At 44.6% G+C, this 17,284-nt stretch overlaps 1 protein-coding gene across 6 annotated transcripts in view; it reads left to right on the top strand.

Moving 5' to 3' along the window:
* The window catches only part of BLVRA (biliverdin reductase A), a 39,556-nt gene extending 22,516 nt beyond the window's left edge, over positions 1-17,040 (top strand). For all 6 annotated transcript variants that reach the window (XM_055709197.1, XM_055709196.1, XM_014284905.3 and 3 more), the window contains 6 exons: positions 3,529-3,656; positions 5,396-5,515; positions 6,135-6,232; positions 7,644-7,751; positions 8,490-8,661; positions 14,403-17,040. In XM_055709197.1, the coding sequence (XP_055565172.1) occupies positions 3,538-3,656; positions 5,396-5,515; positions 6,135-6,232; positions 7,644-7,751; positions 8,490-8,661; positions 14,403-14,676 (891 nt within the window). In that variant the 5' untranslated portion in view covers positions 3,529-3,537 and the 3' untranslated portion in view covers positions 14,677-17,040. The remainder of the gene's footprint in view (positions 1-3,528; positions 3,657-5,395; positions 5,516-6,134; positions 6,233-7,643; positions 7,752-8,489; positions 8,662-14,402) is intronic.
* The last annotated feature ends 244 nt before the right edge of the window (positions 17,041-17,284 follow it).

Consider the following 17,284-nt stretch of genomic DNA (forward strand, 5'->3'; position numbering starts at 1 on the left):
GTTCACGGCAGTGGAAGAAGGTAGTCAGCTCCCCCACCTTCTCTGCTTCCTTGGAGCAGAGGTCAGCGGCAAACCAGGGGAAAAAAAAAAAAGAAAAAGCAGTTCTTAGAAACGAGATGACTGTTCAGGGGAATCTGCTGTGTGACTCCCACTCCTAATCCCATGAAAGGCATAGGCAAATATTAACAGTTTAGCACCCTGGTAACCTTGAACATTTCTAAACTTAAAGTAAGCTGCTCTCCACCTGACTGCTTCTAAACCTCTGCTGACCTGCTCCTGAGTCACGATGGAGCCCTTTATGAATCTGAATTTTAAAGAATTACAATCGTACACTTCAGAGGAGCAGTGTTATGGCTTTTTGATGGCTCTGTTTGGTAAGGTCCTATGGGATACTGCCCTGTGGGGCAGAGGGGCTGAGGTTCACCTACAGGGATGACCTCCCCAGAGCACAGGCACCCCACTGCAGGCAGAGCCAAGCGTGGCAGAAAGCCGGCGTGGATCGGCAGGGGTGTCCTCACTGAGCTCAACCACAAAAGGGAAGTGTACGAGCTGGGAGGGACTGACGGTCCAGGAGGCACACAGAGAAACAGTGACTAAGCTTGCAGGGACAGAGCTGGGAAAGTCAAAGCTCAGCTGGATCTGAAACAAGCCATAGGTACATTGGCCACAAAAAAAAAAAAAAAAGGCTGAGAAAATATGAGCCTGCTGCTCAGTGGGGCTGGGGTGAGGGAAATTAGAGGTACTTGATGCCTTTTTTTGCTGCAGCTTTCAGTAATAAGGTCTGTCTTCAGACCTCCCGGGTTTCCGAGTCTGCAGAGTCTGTGGGACGGTAGCATTATCCGCAGTAGAGGAAGAAAGTGATACATCTCTGGAGCTAACTGAACGTACAGCAGCCCCTGGCACCAGACAAGGTACACCCAAGGGTGCTGAGGGACTTGGCTGATGTCACTGTGAAGCCACTCGGTGATCAGTGGATGTTCCTGGTGACTGCAAAAGGGCAAGTATTGCACTCATCTTCCGTACTGTTTAATGTCTTTATTAACCACCTGGATAACAGGATGGAGTGCAGCTTCAGCAAGTCTGTGGATGAAATCAAACTAGGGGCAGTGGTCAGTACAGCAGAGGGGCCTGGGCAGGCTGGAGAAACAGCAGGCTTGAACATCATGAAGTTCAGCAAAGGCAAACATAGAGTCCCTTGTCCAGGGTGGAATAACCCTGTGCACCAGTACACGTTGGAGACTGCCTGGCTGGAATGTCAGAGAGTGCCCTGCAGATGCTGGTGGACAAGCTGAACCTCAGGCCACAGCACAGCGTGTTCTGACAAAGATGGCCAACTGTGCCCCGGACTGTGTGACCAAGAGTGTAGCCAACAGGACCTGGCTACACCCGCAGTGCTGTGTCCAGTTTTGTGTGCCCTGGTGTGAGGAATAAATTAAATGCAGGAGCGAGTCTGGTGGAGAACCACAAAGGTGGTCAGGGGACTGGAGCAGACGATGAACGAGGAGAGACTTAGGGGACTGTGTTTGTCCGACCTCCAGAAAAGAGGATAAAGTGGGGTGTTATTGCTGCCTACAGCTTTCTGATGGGAGGATGTAGAGGAGCTGGAGCCATGCTCTTTTGGGAGATGTGCAGTGACACAGCAAAAGGCAATGCAGGAAACTCTGAGTAGATACTAAGAAGAAGCTTTTGCTGTGAGGGTGGTCAAACGATGCAGCAGGGGTCTTGGGAGGCTGCTGGACTCCCATCCATGGGGACAGTCAGGGCTTGGCATGGCCCTGGTGTGACTGAGTGGGGTTTGGATCGGGTGACCTCCAGGGGCTCCTTCCAGCCAAGATCATTCTGCAAGTCTCAGTCTCTTCTTCTCTTTGGCCATAGAGAAAAGCAAGTGTAATCGAGAGCCCAGAGCAGGATGCTGTGGGTGCAACTGACAGTGGATGCTGTGCTTATGTCACCTTCCTTTCCCCTCCTCTCAGCCCTAAACATCTCTTTTCCCTGGTGAGCCGCGTTGTCATGTTACACCTCAGATGTTTGGTAATGACGTGTCACCGTAATCCACCTAGAGAACTCTTCCAATATCACTTATTTCTTCTTTCGTATTAAACATGCTGTTGTGTTTTTCACCCTTGTACCCTTTTGGCATGTATAAAGTAAGCAGAGTTCAGCACTGACAGGAATATACACGTAGGCAGAAGCTTATAGAAAAACAATATCCAGACATGATAAGTGATTGGAGAGGGGCTTTCTTTGATTATTATTCTTAAAATTTCTGCCAGTTGATGTAACTCCTTAGCAGCTTTCAATCTCTAGCGGTCGGAACAGTCACTTACGGCTGTGCTGCTGCACTGTGATCCTGTCAGACAAGAGGCACAAGGAGGAGTGAAGTGGGGTCATCCATTTATCCATGTAAGTCCCAGAAGGATTTGGAGGGCTGCAGCCAAGTCATGGAAGCGATCAAAGAGTTCGCTCAGGTGAAGGGAGTTGGCAGCAGCAGGAAGAACACTGAAACGGAAGAAACAGAGTTTGAAGGGGTGCTGCCGTAGGATGGAAGGAACAAAAAATGCAGAGGGGATGACTTTGCTTGGTTTTAGGCCGTTTCTCCTGTAAATCTTAAAATTACAAAGTGTTACTAGTCCTCAGAGTGGTGGAATCGTGCAGGTTTGAAAGGTTACACCAGTTACCCAGTGCTTTCCCAAATCAATGGCAAATCCCAAACCCAACAGGATTTATTACTCGTGGCCCAGCAGCCTGGCCAGCGAGGGCAATACTGACTTGTCCTCCGTATGATGCAGTTGTGGCAGGAGCGTGCTTTTGGGAGTTGTGAATCTTGAGGACATGCTGCTTGTCATTAGAGAGGTGGCAGAGCTTTCTTCATGCATGGAAATGTCAAGCAAGCACCTTGACTGAATTACCAGATAGTTGGTTGGACCTTGCCGTTGTAGGATGTGCCAGTGGTAACACGGGGGAAGAAAAGATGCGCTTTGCTTCCTGCCCCAAAGCATTCCAGCTATGCTGCCGTGCACTGGGAATGGCCGTGCGGCAGCCCGGCAGTGCTGCCGGTGCTCAGGAAGTCAGGGGGGTTTATATAAAGCTCTGCTGGGTTTGCAGAACCTTTTGGCTCCTTTCCAGCATGGAAGCGGCGATTATATAAATAGAAGAATGTCTCACTTTTGAAGCCTGCCTTCTATTTGTGGAAAGGAAGAACTTTGTGCTGGAGGTGTGATAGAATAGCTGTTAAATACAAGTCAGAAATGAAGAACTTTGTGCTGGAGGTGTGATAGAATAGCTGTTAAATACAAGTCTCAAGGCCGCTCCTGTGACAGGTTGAACAGCTTGATCACCTTTCAGTGGGATGCGAGTGAGCTCAGTAGGCTGTAGCATCACATCTCTGTTAGCTGTTGGCTGACTTCTGATTAAGGTTTGGCTGTATGAAAGCAGAGTTCAAGAGTAATCCACCCTCTCACTCCCCTCCCAGCTGCTCCTCTGAAGAAGCAAGAAATGTTGCTTTTTTTTTTTTTTCCCTTTTGTCAGGTTAACAAAATGTTTGGGACGGTGGTGGTTGGAGTTGGAATTGCTGGCTTAGCGCGAATCCGAGACTTGATGAATCCGATGCCTTCCAGCCCTTCTGAGCACTTGAAACTCTTTGGATTTGTATCCAGGTTAGAAATGGAATCTCAGCATGTTTAGTATGTATGTTGTAATTTTTCTTGTGTCTGGTGCACATGCCTTCCCATGTGGAGGACGATGATTTGAGGGCGGCAGGGGATGAATATCTGAAGTCTAATATTTCCCTTATCATTAAGGCTGTCTGAAAAAGGAAAGTTTATGCAAATATGCCTGTCATTCTGAGTGGCAGCTAGGAAATGAGAACAGAGAGCTTTGCAAGAGGGAACAAATAGGTTACCATAGTGAGATACCTTGCAGAAATGACTAAAATAAAAGCTATGAGACGTTCTCGCTGTAGGATCTGTGCGATTAAAAAAAAAAAAAAGCAATTGTGTCTGAAATTTTCTGTAGGTTTAGGATGGTACAGACAATAATTACACTCATGAGCTGACGTCTACATGGCATTTGCAGAAATGTTTAAAAAACACAGGAAGTTTTACATTGTTCTAAAAAAGTTTTTTTTTTACAAAAACACGTTATAAAGCTCATAACACTGCAACTTCATCATAAAATTCTAATTTTCTTTTTTTAAACCAGGTATTGAACCTGTAGTTGTCTTTAAAGAAAATCCCATAATTTGGTACATACAGTAAGGTTGCTTCTTAGAGAGCAAGAGTTTTTCTCTTGGAGTTGAAGCAGTGGAAATGTAACGTATACCTCTCTCTGAGCATTCCTGCTAGACTGTCTGCTCCATAACGGCAGGGCATAAAGGTTTTAAATAGTTAGGCAGTACATCCATGGATCTCAGACTGTGTGAATGTATTTTTCCAGCTATATTTAAATCATGCAGTCAGGGTAGTTTGAGACTGAAAGGACCCATTAGGTCATCCAGTTTTCTCCCTGCCAAATACACTCTTAGTTCCCTGACGCCTTTGCTAGCGCTACAAGCTGGCCTTGAACAACACCGAAAATGGGGTTTCTACTACTTCTGTTGAGAAACAGTGCTGTCGAAATGCACAGTTCACAGACAGCTTGCTCGGGTATGTTGCCATCCTCTCTGCATTCCAATCACATGCAAACATTGCCTGTCTTTGCTTTCAAGTCCTGCTTGTGGCCTATCGTCATACCCTCTGTCACCTATCTTAACCCTCTCAAGGTGTCTCCTCCAGTCTTTACTAATGCAAAGGGCTTCTGGGGGGACTGTGCGTGTTTCATTTGCAGGTGGAGATGTGCTCGGGGTGGTGGCCAAGAGAGCCTGCTGCTTAGCACTACATGGGGTGTGTGTTGCAAGCTGTGAGCCGTCACAACCAAGCATCTGCTTTGTCCCTCCTCTGCTTGTTGGTACTTGTAGTTGCACGTGGCCCTGACAACCTGAGTGCTTTTGCCTGTGTTGCCCACCATGCTGGGGAGAAGTTTTCCCACAGGAGCACTGTCCTCCTTCAGCTCACTCTTTTAAAGACTCGTATGTAATGATGCTTATTAAAAAACAAAACGCCAAAACAAAAACCCCCACCAAAATCAAAAGCACTTTACACTTCAATAGCAGGGCAGTTTCTGTCCTGATACCCCTGCCCACACACTGGCCCATCTGTTTTGTTCTTTTGTGTGCTCCATTTCTGTCTGTAAGTGCTCATGCCCCTCCTGGATAACAAGCTGCCTTTGTTCTAGCTTTGTTGAGCTCAGTGAGACAGTGGTCCATGAGAACAATTTCTGAGTGCTGCTGTACACCATGCAGTTGGGCAGAAAGGACTGTGATAGTTATGCTCTGGTTGTATTTATGCTAAATACACAGGAGAAGTTTCGGCAATATTAATGAGGCCAAGCAGATTAGCCTGGAAGATGCTCTAAGAAGCAAAGAGATCCATGCAGCCTTCATCAGCACAGAGAACAGAAGCCATGAAGAAAACATCAGGTATTTTGAGATGGTGTTTTTTCCCTTTTTCCCTGCCTTTCCCCTGTAATTTAGAAGCATAGAAGACCTGTTGTAAAGCTGTTGCAGGAGAAGATGCAGACACTGGAGAATAGATTGCCAGACTAGAAATCTGAAGTGAATGATGGCAAATTCCCTAAAGCACCCAATAAGCCCTGGAAGAGAGTAGGTTTTAAGATGAATTAATTTCCCAAGTAATTCCAATTGCATGCCTCTAGGCCTGTGTTTGATGGACAGGCAGCTTTAAAACAGGATTTAAAGCCTTTCCTCTCAGATTATTTAGAGGAAGGGCACTCCAGTGCCCCACTGCAGCCATTCAGGTGTCTGGAAGTTAGAAATTACAGTGCCCAATGCTGCAGCGTTTTAGCGACTTGCTGTAGGTGAGTGAAGGAATTCTGTGGAAAACGGAGAATTAAAACCCTGGTGTTTAAATATGTGATATAGCACAACACCATCCTTGCTAGGAAACTTGCCGCTTATTTGTTTGCATTGTGCGTTTCTCCGTGTGGGGCTGACTGTGGGAATGAGAAGCAGCTTGCGCAGTGGAGAGAGATGATTTTGATGATACACTTTTTAAAGACTGATCTTGTATCCTTTTCAGAATGTTTTTAGAAGCTGGGAAGCATGTCCTTGTTGAGTACCCCATGGCTTTGTCTGCTAAGGCGGCCCATGAGCTCTGGGAGATGGCTGAGCAGAAAGGTAACACGTTTGTTCTCAAGGGTGTAGATGTTATTACCTGTTGGGTAGCACCAAAAGCATCACACTCAAAGGCAGGGCTCCAGTCTACTATTAGTCATGATGCACAAGGGAGTATGCCCGTGTCAGAAATGTGTCAGTCTAGGATTTGAGAATGTGCCAATGGGGAAATAAACACACAAGTGTTGACGCTAAGGGAAAGGCACGTTTGCCCTCACCAAAGCGCTGGGTTCTGCTGGTGACGCCGAGAATGCAGTTAGAGAAGGAAGCTTTGTTGCAGTGATACTAAAGCACTTAATGAGTGTAGCCATTGGACTTGTGCACTTCCCTGTCCTCTCCCTCCCTGAAAATAAAACTGGAAACAGCTCCCCTAGCTTCCAGCATTTGTGAGATGCTGGTCACACACAGCTTCTCGTGCTATGGTAGGCCAGCAAGGCATCCCTGTCTGAAAGACAGCTTGTCTCTAAGCAAAATCTCTTTATTTCTAGAAAGCATGTAGTCCCATCATCGCAGTGCCAAGGGTCAGAAGCTGGCAGTTCAGTTGAGGCTGGTGGGGATGTATGGGCTGCAAGGAAAAGAACAGTGATGGGCAGGAGCAGAGTACAAACCATTTGGACAAGCTGCACTATTTATACCACTAGTTGTTAAAAATTTCCTTTGTCACTTTTGTCCTAAAACACCGGAGGTATAGGATTTCTGCTTTGCTGTTTTCCTCTACCAACACCACTTAGTGCCTTGTTGCTTGCCAAATGGCTTCCCATTAAGCAGAATTTATGCCTCTTCTCTTGAAGCAGCAGTAGTTACTGTCAGCAGCCTAAACTGACTCTCCTGGAAACCTTCCAGAAAAACACACATTGAATGAGGGCCACTTTCAACAAGTATCAGATAGCCTCTGTTCCCAAGTAGCCCAATTAATTGCAACGGAGGGAGGTACTCTTTAACATATTGTTACAATCTGGGTCTGGGTATTACGCTATTTTTTTTCCCCTCTCCTTTGTCTTTCCTACTACCCTGGGAGGAAAAATGCAGAACAAGGAAATGTGAGGGGAAAGGGTCCAAGAATTAATCAGTCTTTTACTTTGAAGACTCATGTTTCAGCCATAACTGGGTGTTGGGTTTCACTACAGGGTTTCTGTTAAACATGGTGGCTACCGTTCCTGCAGTCTCTCTATTTGTTGTCTCCTGAAAATCCTTAACCCAGATAGACACCTCAACTCAGGTGTTTGATTTTCTTCATGACATCATTTTGCCAGCCATGTGTGAGAACATTTCTAACTGAGTTTCCACTGGTGGCTGGTGAAGCTATTTTACTGCCTAGATGTGCCTTTGATTCACTCAGGAAGCTCCTATTTCACCTGTCCTGATGTTTGGTGTGGTTGTTTGTTTTGTTTTGATTTGTTTTTTTTAATGGCAGGTAAAATACTCCATGTGGAGCACATTGAGCTTCTGACGGAAGAGTACAAGCAGCTGAAAAAAGAGGTGGCTGGGAAAGACCTGGTGAAGGGAACATTGCATTTCACAGGTCAGTAGCTGTGAGGAAGTCGAAGTCCGTCTGGATTTGTCTGCCTGCTCCACAGGGACATCGGTCTTTCCAGGCTTCATTCAGCCCTTTTAGATGAGAGTCTGTCTATAAACTGACTAAAGACACAGGTATCTGTTCTAGGTATTTCCATGACATTATAAAACTGTCTGGAAAACACCTTTGCCTTTAATGGTTGTCTTCCATGGACTGTTGCTTTTCTAATCTCTTCCTGCTGTCTGGTGGAGAGCACAAGCCCATGCCTTGTGTGGAGGAGAGGGCACTTCTTCACCCCCTGTGTACTTTGGTGGTAGTGACCAATTTCTTACTCATGTTGGTCTCAGAGAGGAGGGTGAGCTCTGAGGAAGTGTCCCAGTTTGTAGTGGGGACCTTTAGTCTTCCTTACTGGTGCCTAGCCCCAGAAGAGATTGGAGAGATTTTCAAACCATTGTTTTCTCTCTACTTTATTCCCTTATTGACTCCACGTAGACCCTTCTGTCCTCAACACATCCTGAAGGGTTTGCTGTATATGTACTTTGTACAGCCTTCTCTGTCATAGCTCACCAGTTGATCCATTTCAAGGTTGACTATGTTTGTTGACTTTCCTACTCAGTCCATCCTCTCGTGGCCTTTCTACACCGCAGCCTTTAAGCCTGCAACTCCAGTTTCTTTAGCCTTTCCTATGCAGAGGGCATTATTCTCTTTCCTGTTTCTCAATACCTTCTGTTGCTGTTGCACCAGGTAGTGTCCTCGATGAAAACAAAACAGGATTCCCAGCTTTCAGTGGAATTGCCCGACTGACCTGGCTGATTGACCTCTTTGGAGACCTCACTGTTACCTCTGCCACCAGAGAAAAGCAGAAGGATAAGAATTATTCCAGAATGACTGTTCACTTTCAGACTGCGAACAAGAAGTGAGTAATGGCGGTGGCAGCAGGTGAACCAGGCTCCTCAGGTATTGTCTGCAGGAGTTCTGCATCCTCCCTTCCTCTTGTGGAAGCAGACTGGGTGGATGCGGGCTGGAAAGCGTACAAGAGAAACAGACCTGAAAGTGCTTCCTATAGGAATCATGGTAACAGTGCCACACCAAACAATGTCTGCTGAAGAACACGTTAAACATAAAGGACGTTTAAAAGCTCTTTTCTCATGTCTGGGCGTAGGAATGGGTCGACAAAGCATTTTACAATGCCCTGGACTGAAAGACCCTTCTCTTGCACTCTAAAAAATTGTTCAGAGGCAGCGTATTTTTTTAGTATCAGACATACTAGCTACATGTACATTGAAAGCTAACCTTCCTTCAAAGGTTGAAAGCATATGACTGTTCGAAAAAGTTTGAAAAAGCATAATACTTAGCTTATAGCACTATCATGCTTGTGCTAGTATGTATTACTAGCTGGAAGTTAAGAGAAAATTACACATTTCAAGCAGAATTATAATAAACTATTGAAAGTCCAACACACAAAGCTTGCTCTTGATTAATGCCTAATATGCAGTCCTGAAGTTACCTTAATTTTTTTATTCCCTCCCTGAGCAGGACAACAGCCTGTTTCCCATTTCTTGTCTTTTTGTTTTTGTTGCATGGGTGTGTCAGACTTGAGTGAGAATCCAGCAGCCAGGATTACTTGTCATTTTTTCCAGTCATTGCACTATGACTTTCTTGCAGACAATTCTTTTGATGCATTTTATAATAATGAGTTTGATCTCCCTTTTATTATATGATAACAATAGCCTTGCTATCGAGTAATGTATTTTTAATGGCCTTGCTATGAAATAGTATATTTTTAAATATTAGATGACCATGAAGTAAATCATCAGTGTTTCATATTGTGGATTGAGTACTCAACGTGGTCAAAAGCCTGGTGGTGTATTTTGCCGGAAACTCTCCGGTTTGGTCATTCTGGGACATCCCCATTGAGGTCAAGTCCTTTCAGATAGGTTGAAGTTACTCATGATGACAGTTTACTGCATGCTATAGATGCAACTTGAGAATTGTCTGACATGAAAAGGTACAGAGAATTTACCCAAGTTCTCTATGTTTCCTAGGAGGCAGGAATGGTGATGGGACAACTTGTTCCTTTCCCTTCACTCCTTTTTTTTCCTGTTTTTCCAAATAACACGCTTTGCCTCCTGAGACAGATGACCCACTCACAGGCATATGACAAGAGGTGTACAAGAAGACTAGGGAGAGCAGGGAAAAATAAGACCCCGTGGGAAAATGTTCTGGCCTATCTTTTTAATAAATTAGCCTTCTTTGTGGCACACATACTGCTGGAACACTTAAACAAGCAAACAAAAAAAACAAACCACCTAACAACAAAAAAGAAAAAACCCACCAAACATGAATGCTTGCTTCTTTAAGAATTTTAGATAAGTGTTTAGTTAAAAAAAGTAATAACCTTATGGACTAGCTGTTTTGGGAGTGAATACAGAGCTCATTTGAACTGTTAGTTTCACCGTGGGTCTATTTAAACATTTTATCAGCCAGTCCTACAGAGCCCACTGCAGTTTATCCTGGGATTAGCATCTTGGCTTAGCAATGATTCCTCTCTCTTTAAATAAAAAAACATTTCCAATTCCTTTTAAAATGCAGTTGAGAGAGGACAGAACTCTGTATACAGGCTCTGTTTACCCGCTTAGTGATTTGCCAGTAACACGAGTAGCTGTAAAGATCTATACAGAATGAGATTTGGAACTAATTCCAGCAGGTGGAACTAGCGGGTGGCTTAAGCGTTTCTCGTAGGTAGTCCTTGGCTGCTCTATATGATTTTTGCTAGGCACAGAACTGTTTCTGGATTCCTGCTGTTTTCCTGCTCTACACCACTAACTGATACCTGCTTTTCTTAGCCCACTGCTATCTATTTGTGCGGATCAGTAAGTGTTTTGTCACCATGGGCGTTTTAATGACCTTGGGGACTGTCAGCTTTATGCCTCTGCGATAATTTACGCTGGCTGGAAAGTTACATAGCGTTCCTGTGTTCTGTTCGGTGGCAGGGCCATATTTCCTGCTGACCTTCCCCCACTGACGTCAGTGGAGTTACGGTGGCAGAGAGTTTGGCCCACTGCATCAGGTGAAGTTATGGCCCAGCGGTAATGGTGGTGGTGTTATGGCTCTAATTTGCAAAATTGCTGAAGGATGGGGAAAGGTCTGCACCTTTCCTGAGAGCTATCCCATCCTTTTTCGAAATACATGAATACACTAACCTTGAGAAATCAGGTTAATTCAGCCTATTTGCTGCCTTGGAAAATACAGCAGGTGCAAAATGCAGGAGCCTGCGTCCTGCTTGTTAAGCAGGGATTTGTGCAAAGGCTATAGTCTGTCTCTGGGTGGATTTTGGAGGTGTGTGTTAATGCCTGACACCGAGCTTTCTGCGAGATGACCTCTGCCTCTGTTGTGTTTCCAAGACAGTTGAGCTGACAGCCTCTCTGTGATAAAACATTGAGCAATCCAGGCAAAGCCAAACCTCTGTTGACAGCACAGCTGGTTTGGGACTGCAGTTCCTGTCCCAGGATTACAGAGCTTGATTTCAGTAAATGTCAAAAATGAATTTTTAGTGTGAGCTGGAGAGGTAATGATATGGGCAATGTCTCTCTTGATGTTAACTAGAGTTAGGGTCTAATTGCTTAATTCCCAGCCAAGGTAAGGTAGGCTCTTTTTGATTGCATGGTAAATAAAAAATATTGGCATTTTCAAAGTGTGAAAAGGAAGATGTTTAAAAGAAATTGAAGACACTTTCTGAACACATATTCTGGCAATAAACATTTGAAATGATTTTATTGTTTTTATTGAGATTTAAGCTTAAAAAGTTTAATAATGGCTTCACATTGAACATGCATAACAAATCATCTAATACATGCTTTCTGCAGAAGCTGCTGCATAAAACATTAAGCTGAGTGAACCCAAAATTCTTTCAGGCATGAAACCACTTTAATTCTTCTGCAGGTACAAAGAGTGTTTGCTTCATTTTGGTTTATTGAGCTAGCACGGTCCAGCTAGGACCACTCATTATTGGGGGAAACAGAGAATCAGAAAAGCAGAGTCTTTTCCAATCTCTGAATAAAATGTAGCGAGGAGAGCTCCACCAGTCTGAATCTGGAAAGACAGAATGACCATAGGAAGTCTTAGTAGCTTCTTCACTGCAGGTAGTGCTTGCTTTGTAAAAAGGCAGTACAAAAGCGGTTTGTCGGCGTTCAGTTAAACTTTCTTTCCCTTCTCTACTGTCCAACATGTTTAATGTGGCTTTGTTCAGCTGCCAGCAGTGCTGCATTTGTTGCTTCTAAGTAACACTACTAACACTTCTAGATAACTAACTGCATCCATAGCCAGATAACACTTTGATAAAAATCTTTAATGAAAATGGGTAAATTATCTGTTAAAAAACCAGCAGCCCTTCACAGTTTCTGACATCAAATACAAACCTGGTTCTTAAGCTCCAAAATTGCTTAAATAATGTGCAGGCTTGCAAAATATGTATCTTTTATAGCAAAAAAGGGACTAATTTTAGTGTAGAAGTTGTTGTTAATACATTTTGGTTGCCAAATCAAGTAGAATCGACCTCTCTTTGGGAAAATAACTACAAATCCAATTGCAGAAGAAGATAAATCTATTAGTAAACCCAACATTTTCCTGCTCACTGATCTAAATCAGTCATTTTAATCATTTTGATTAAATTTTGCCCAATCTGCATGATTGTGCTTCTGGTTCAGTGGCTTCCCCAAGCTAGAGCAGAAGAAAGTATATGCTCGAGCCTGATCATTGGTGTGCATCTGCTCTAGATCACCCCAGGGAGGTGCCCCTGCATTGACATGGCTTGTTTTGGATCGCATCGTGGACTCCTCCACTGCTGTATGGTAGAGATCTTTGCCTGTGCCTGCCCAGTGGTTTCTGCATACCTGCCTACCTGAGATAAAGCAGCTTTGAATAACAGTGGCCCGAAACCCCTCTGTGGTGGTTTGCTACCATAAGAAGGTACAACTGGCTCTGTCAGGTCAGGGCAAACCCCAGCTTGCTCCCCGGCCTGCCTCTGGCCAAGGTCTGCAGCTGCCACCTCGGGGGAGGAGGATGAGAACACAGAAAACACAGAGCTGACATGGCCCTCAAGCACCCTTCAGGCCTGCAGCAGCACAGCCTTGGGACTTCCTGAAGTGCATGGTGTCTTTTGCATTTATTAATTCTCTGAGGATTTTTTTCAATGCGTTCTTGAAGGCTGTGATTTGTGTCTTCCCCCCGCCATCCCTCCAGTTTTTGGGTTTTTTTATTATGTTCATTCAGGTTAATCTGGCCATGCTTAATTTGTAGGGGGTATGTGTGGCAGTACAGGGGAGCAAAGAATAATTGATACGATGATGTGAATATAGAAACTGGATCTTAAAGCATAAAAGATGAGAGGTGCAGAATCCTTAAGCTGAGTGCTCTGCAGAATGTGTTCAGGGTAGACTGACAAGGACTTTCTTTCCAGATCTAATGATGTTGAAGATTTAACAGGCAGTACTTGGAGACAGAATTTATTCTTCCATGCTATTGATGCCCTCATAATTTGTGAGTGGCAGACTAAAGTGGGCCATAAAGGACTGTAGAGGGGCCATCAATAACCAAGTAAGAAAAATAATGTGCATCCTCTAAACACAGGCAGTAGCGAGTGCTGATGAATGAGCTGCAGAAAGGTAATGGCAAGTTCTAGGCAGCTGGTGAAAGAGCAGGAAAGGAGGGTCGTGGCTGTGTCCCGTGCTGAGGGCCGTTCTTCAAAGCCTCTGCAAGCATTTGCAGGTTTGGGCCGGCAAGTCTGTTAAGACCCCTGAAGTTATGCAGCATGTCCCATGGCTCCTCTTTCCTTGGCCCATCTGGGAAGCTGGGGAGGAAGGCGTGAGGACCTGTGAGCTATGCGAGTTGATAGATGCCACTGCCAATGCTTGGCCTGGAGACTGTGGCTGTCGTGTTAGCATAAGCCAGCACTTTGCTCCGGTTAAGAAAGACCTGCCTGAGAGCCTGTGTGGCTGAAACGGGCAAAACTGACATCTTCTGGTGTAATCTCCAAGATCAACTTAGTGCTCCCAGTGAAGAGAAAGAAATGTATTTGAAATGTTCAGAGAGTGTGGACACTAGTGTCTGCATGCGTGAACTTGCTGTCTGTCCAGCGTGTCCTAAAGGAGTGGTGTTCGGCTCACGCAGTAATGCCTGAGTCATTGTGATGTCCCCAAGTGATGTAAACTTATCCTTGCTGGAGAATGACTAGACATTGAGGGTCTTGTGAATTTAGCCGTGGTGGAGTCATGCACAAAGTATTAGGATGTTTAACTGCACTTGTCATCCAAGTCCGCAAACAAACTGATTAAACTTCCCTCTTCCCTGTGAGATGGCCAGACGTTGCTGGCTTTTCTTTGTGCGTAGGGAAGACAAAGCTGGAGAGACCTTAGATGGTGTGCTGAAGGTCATGGCATGAAGCAGTGGCAGTTAAGACTATTACCTGGTGTTCAACTCCGTAACCACAAGGCATGTTGGTCAGAACATCTTACCTGAATATGCAATGACTGAGATTTATAAATGCTGCATTTATTAGGGCATTTTCTGTAAATGCTGAGAAAAAAATAATCATAAACTGAAACTGTTGATTCCATTTCTTCATAAATACACTTCTTTTTCTCTGCTTCTCTATGCTAGACCTCTGACTTGGATTGAAGAAAGGGGACCAGGGATGAGACGTGAAAAGAAAATCAACTTCTGTTTCACAAGTGGTTGCATGGAGAACTTCCCTCAAGCCCCAAGGTCTGCTGTGGGCCTTTTCATGCAGGATCAGAACCTCTTTGCCAAAAAACTGCTGGGCCAGGTATCCAAGGAGGAGCTGGCTGCTGAGAAATGGCGAATTTTGCGGTGTCTTGACCTTGCCGAGGTGATCCAACAGCACTGTGAACAGCTGGAGAATATTTGTTCCTGAAACTGCTCTTAGGGAAGGAGGAACGCGGCAGACGGGAAAGCTGTAGTGCTAGAGCTCACCGTTGCCATGAAAGCAGTTCCTGTTTCTGGGTGGTTTTTTTTCTTCTTTCTTTCTGACTAATTGTGATTCCTAGGCTCTCTGGGTAGGCTGGATAGCCTGGGCTATACCCCATGCCTTCTGATTTGCGCCAGAAAAAAAGCAATGTTACCCTGCTCCGACGCATTGCCGTCCTTCCAGGCAGAGAGGAACGTAGCAGCAGCAAGCTTTCCTGTGATTCGCTTGGAAATGTCCCTGAGAGCAGATCCTGGAGGACTTCAATTACTAGATATGATTTTTCCTCCTGCGTTGTTTTTTTTTTCTCCCTCTAGGTACATCTGAAAATGAGACGTGTCTGGTTTAGTAATATTCATGTAGTATTAGCTAGAATGAAGTTCTAGGTAAGCCTTCCACCTCTTGATCTGCAGAATTTGTGCCACCACAGTCCTGACATTTCTTCCAGATGCCCCAAATTGTTCTGTGTGTTTGCTCTAGTTAGTTATGGTGCTGGTTTGGTTTTATTGGGGGTTGTTTTGGTTTGGGTTTTGGTTGTTTTTTTATATTAGAGATCATCTACCTTCAAATAGAATCTATATTGGTATCAAACCACAATAGAAGGAAAAATCTTGTCTCTTGCCATGTTGAGTTCACTCAATTTCTCTGGTGTCCTGTGCCAACACAGAAATCTTTCCAGCAGAGGTTGAAACAGTACATTAAACTAATGCATCATCTGCCTGCTTTCTACTGAATCTAAATATTTTTCTGTTTTTTTACTGGAGCAGCATATTGCTGTCCTTCATTTATGTTTTGTATCTAATTCAGCATGTGAATGGATTACTGCTAAAAATAACTTTTAAGAAAAAAATAACTACTGTGCTCCTTGAAACAGTGGAATTAATTAGAAATAGTGATAAAATTAGAATGGAACTGTAGAAAATGGAGCATTTTGCAAGTATAGTTGTGTGGTTATGGTGTATGACACCTGTGGTTTAACATTTTACAGTAGTCTCAGGGTCATGTATGAAGACTATCACTTCCCTAAAGAAGTGTTTTAGTTTTACGAGAAGACTAACCAGCATGCAAAACTATGAACAGCTCCTCTCTTTGCCTCTCACTTTCTAATTACAGCATCTGTCCGTGCTATACTAATATAGCGGCAGACTTCAGTCTGTGCCATTGTTCTTTCAGACACAGAACCATCATTTCTTTTCCATGTTATGACTTGGGCAGTTTTTTAATAAAGGAGCATATATGTTGTGAATGTATACATAAATACAGCCAGTCAGTATTGATGGGAAAAAAGTCTTCCTTTCATGTTAATACAGAAGCTGGATACAGCTCAGTTAGTTGGAAACAGGGAAGGAAAGACTGGTTTTTTTCCCCAATTTTTTAGGAGCAACTGGAGCTTGGTAAGTTAATCAATTCTGCATGTGAAATTTGTTTAGATCTACCTGTTAAAATAAGTGACAATCTTCCTATTGGCTGCAATGGATTGAAACCCATGTGGGCTGGCGGCACATCCATGCAGGCGGATCACACGTGTGTCAGCCCAAATGGGCACCTTACTGAGCATTCCCGGGGACTTCATTACCGATGTGACGGGCATTGCCTGGGCAGATCTGCTGCTGTATGAGGGGAAAAACTGGGTTTGTGGTACAGTGCAAAAAGTCCATCTGGGATGCAACTGAAATGAGAATCTGCTGTGTATGTTTATCTGCTGTGTATGACAGCACATGCGAGATTCTGTTTCTCGACTAACTCCTCAGCTGTGAACATGGGGTGAACACCACTTGTTTACATGCTAATTCACCATGGGTAGCTGAGGAGGGAGGGCAAAGGAAAGGGAGATTCCTACTCCCCATCTGTAGGATAATCAAAATTAGCCACCACGTCTCCCCGGGCACACTGCAGTTGCTGGCGAGAGCAGTATTCCTCAAAGAAACAGGGAAGAGATTCACAGGAGCTCTGCAGAGCAGCAGTGTAACAGCGTGCAGTGAATCACCCTCTGGAGAAGCTTGTTTCTATGGAGCGCGCCTGGAGAAATTAGCTGGTTAATTTGAGCTAGGGAAGGCAGATGCCTAGAGCTGGGTGTCTTGCGCTGTCCCCCCATCCCCCTCCCATCCCTCCCAGCTAACCTGCTCGCCTGCAGCTGCCTGCCCTGCTCCTGGGAGCTTGCAGCATTGAAATGACTTTTCCTTCAGCCCTCTGAATTTGCTGTGCTGTACCGTGGTGGTTTGTATACGAGAGCTACTGGATGTCAAGCTTCAAACGTACACATCGTTTAACCAGATGTCAAACTCGCCAATAAAATGTCGGAGTTCTTAATGATTCCTTTCAGTTCCTGTTGTCCTTCATTAGCTGTTGCCATTGCCTGTGCTGAAAGTGGCTCTGTCCCAGCTGGTTCTTTTACCCCCTTTCACTCCCCGAGCCCTGTGAAATCCTGCCAGCAACTACAGGCTGTGATATTATCCTAAAGTCCTCAGCTGTCTCCTCCTTCTGTTTCCAAGTTTTGAATACAAGTGTGGTGGGGTTTGTCCCCTTATCTCAATTCCTGAGCCCTCCCACAAAATTC

Source organism: Falco cherrug, chromosome 4 (assembly GCF_023634085.1).
Source record: "Falco cherrug isolate bFalChe1 chromosome 4, bFalChe1.pri, whole genome shotgun sequence".
Classification (NCBI taxonomy): Eukaryota; Metazoa; Chordata; class Aves; order Falconiformes; family Falconidae; genus Falco; species Falco cherrug.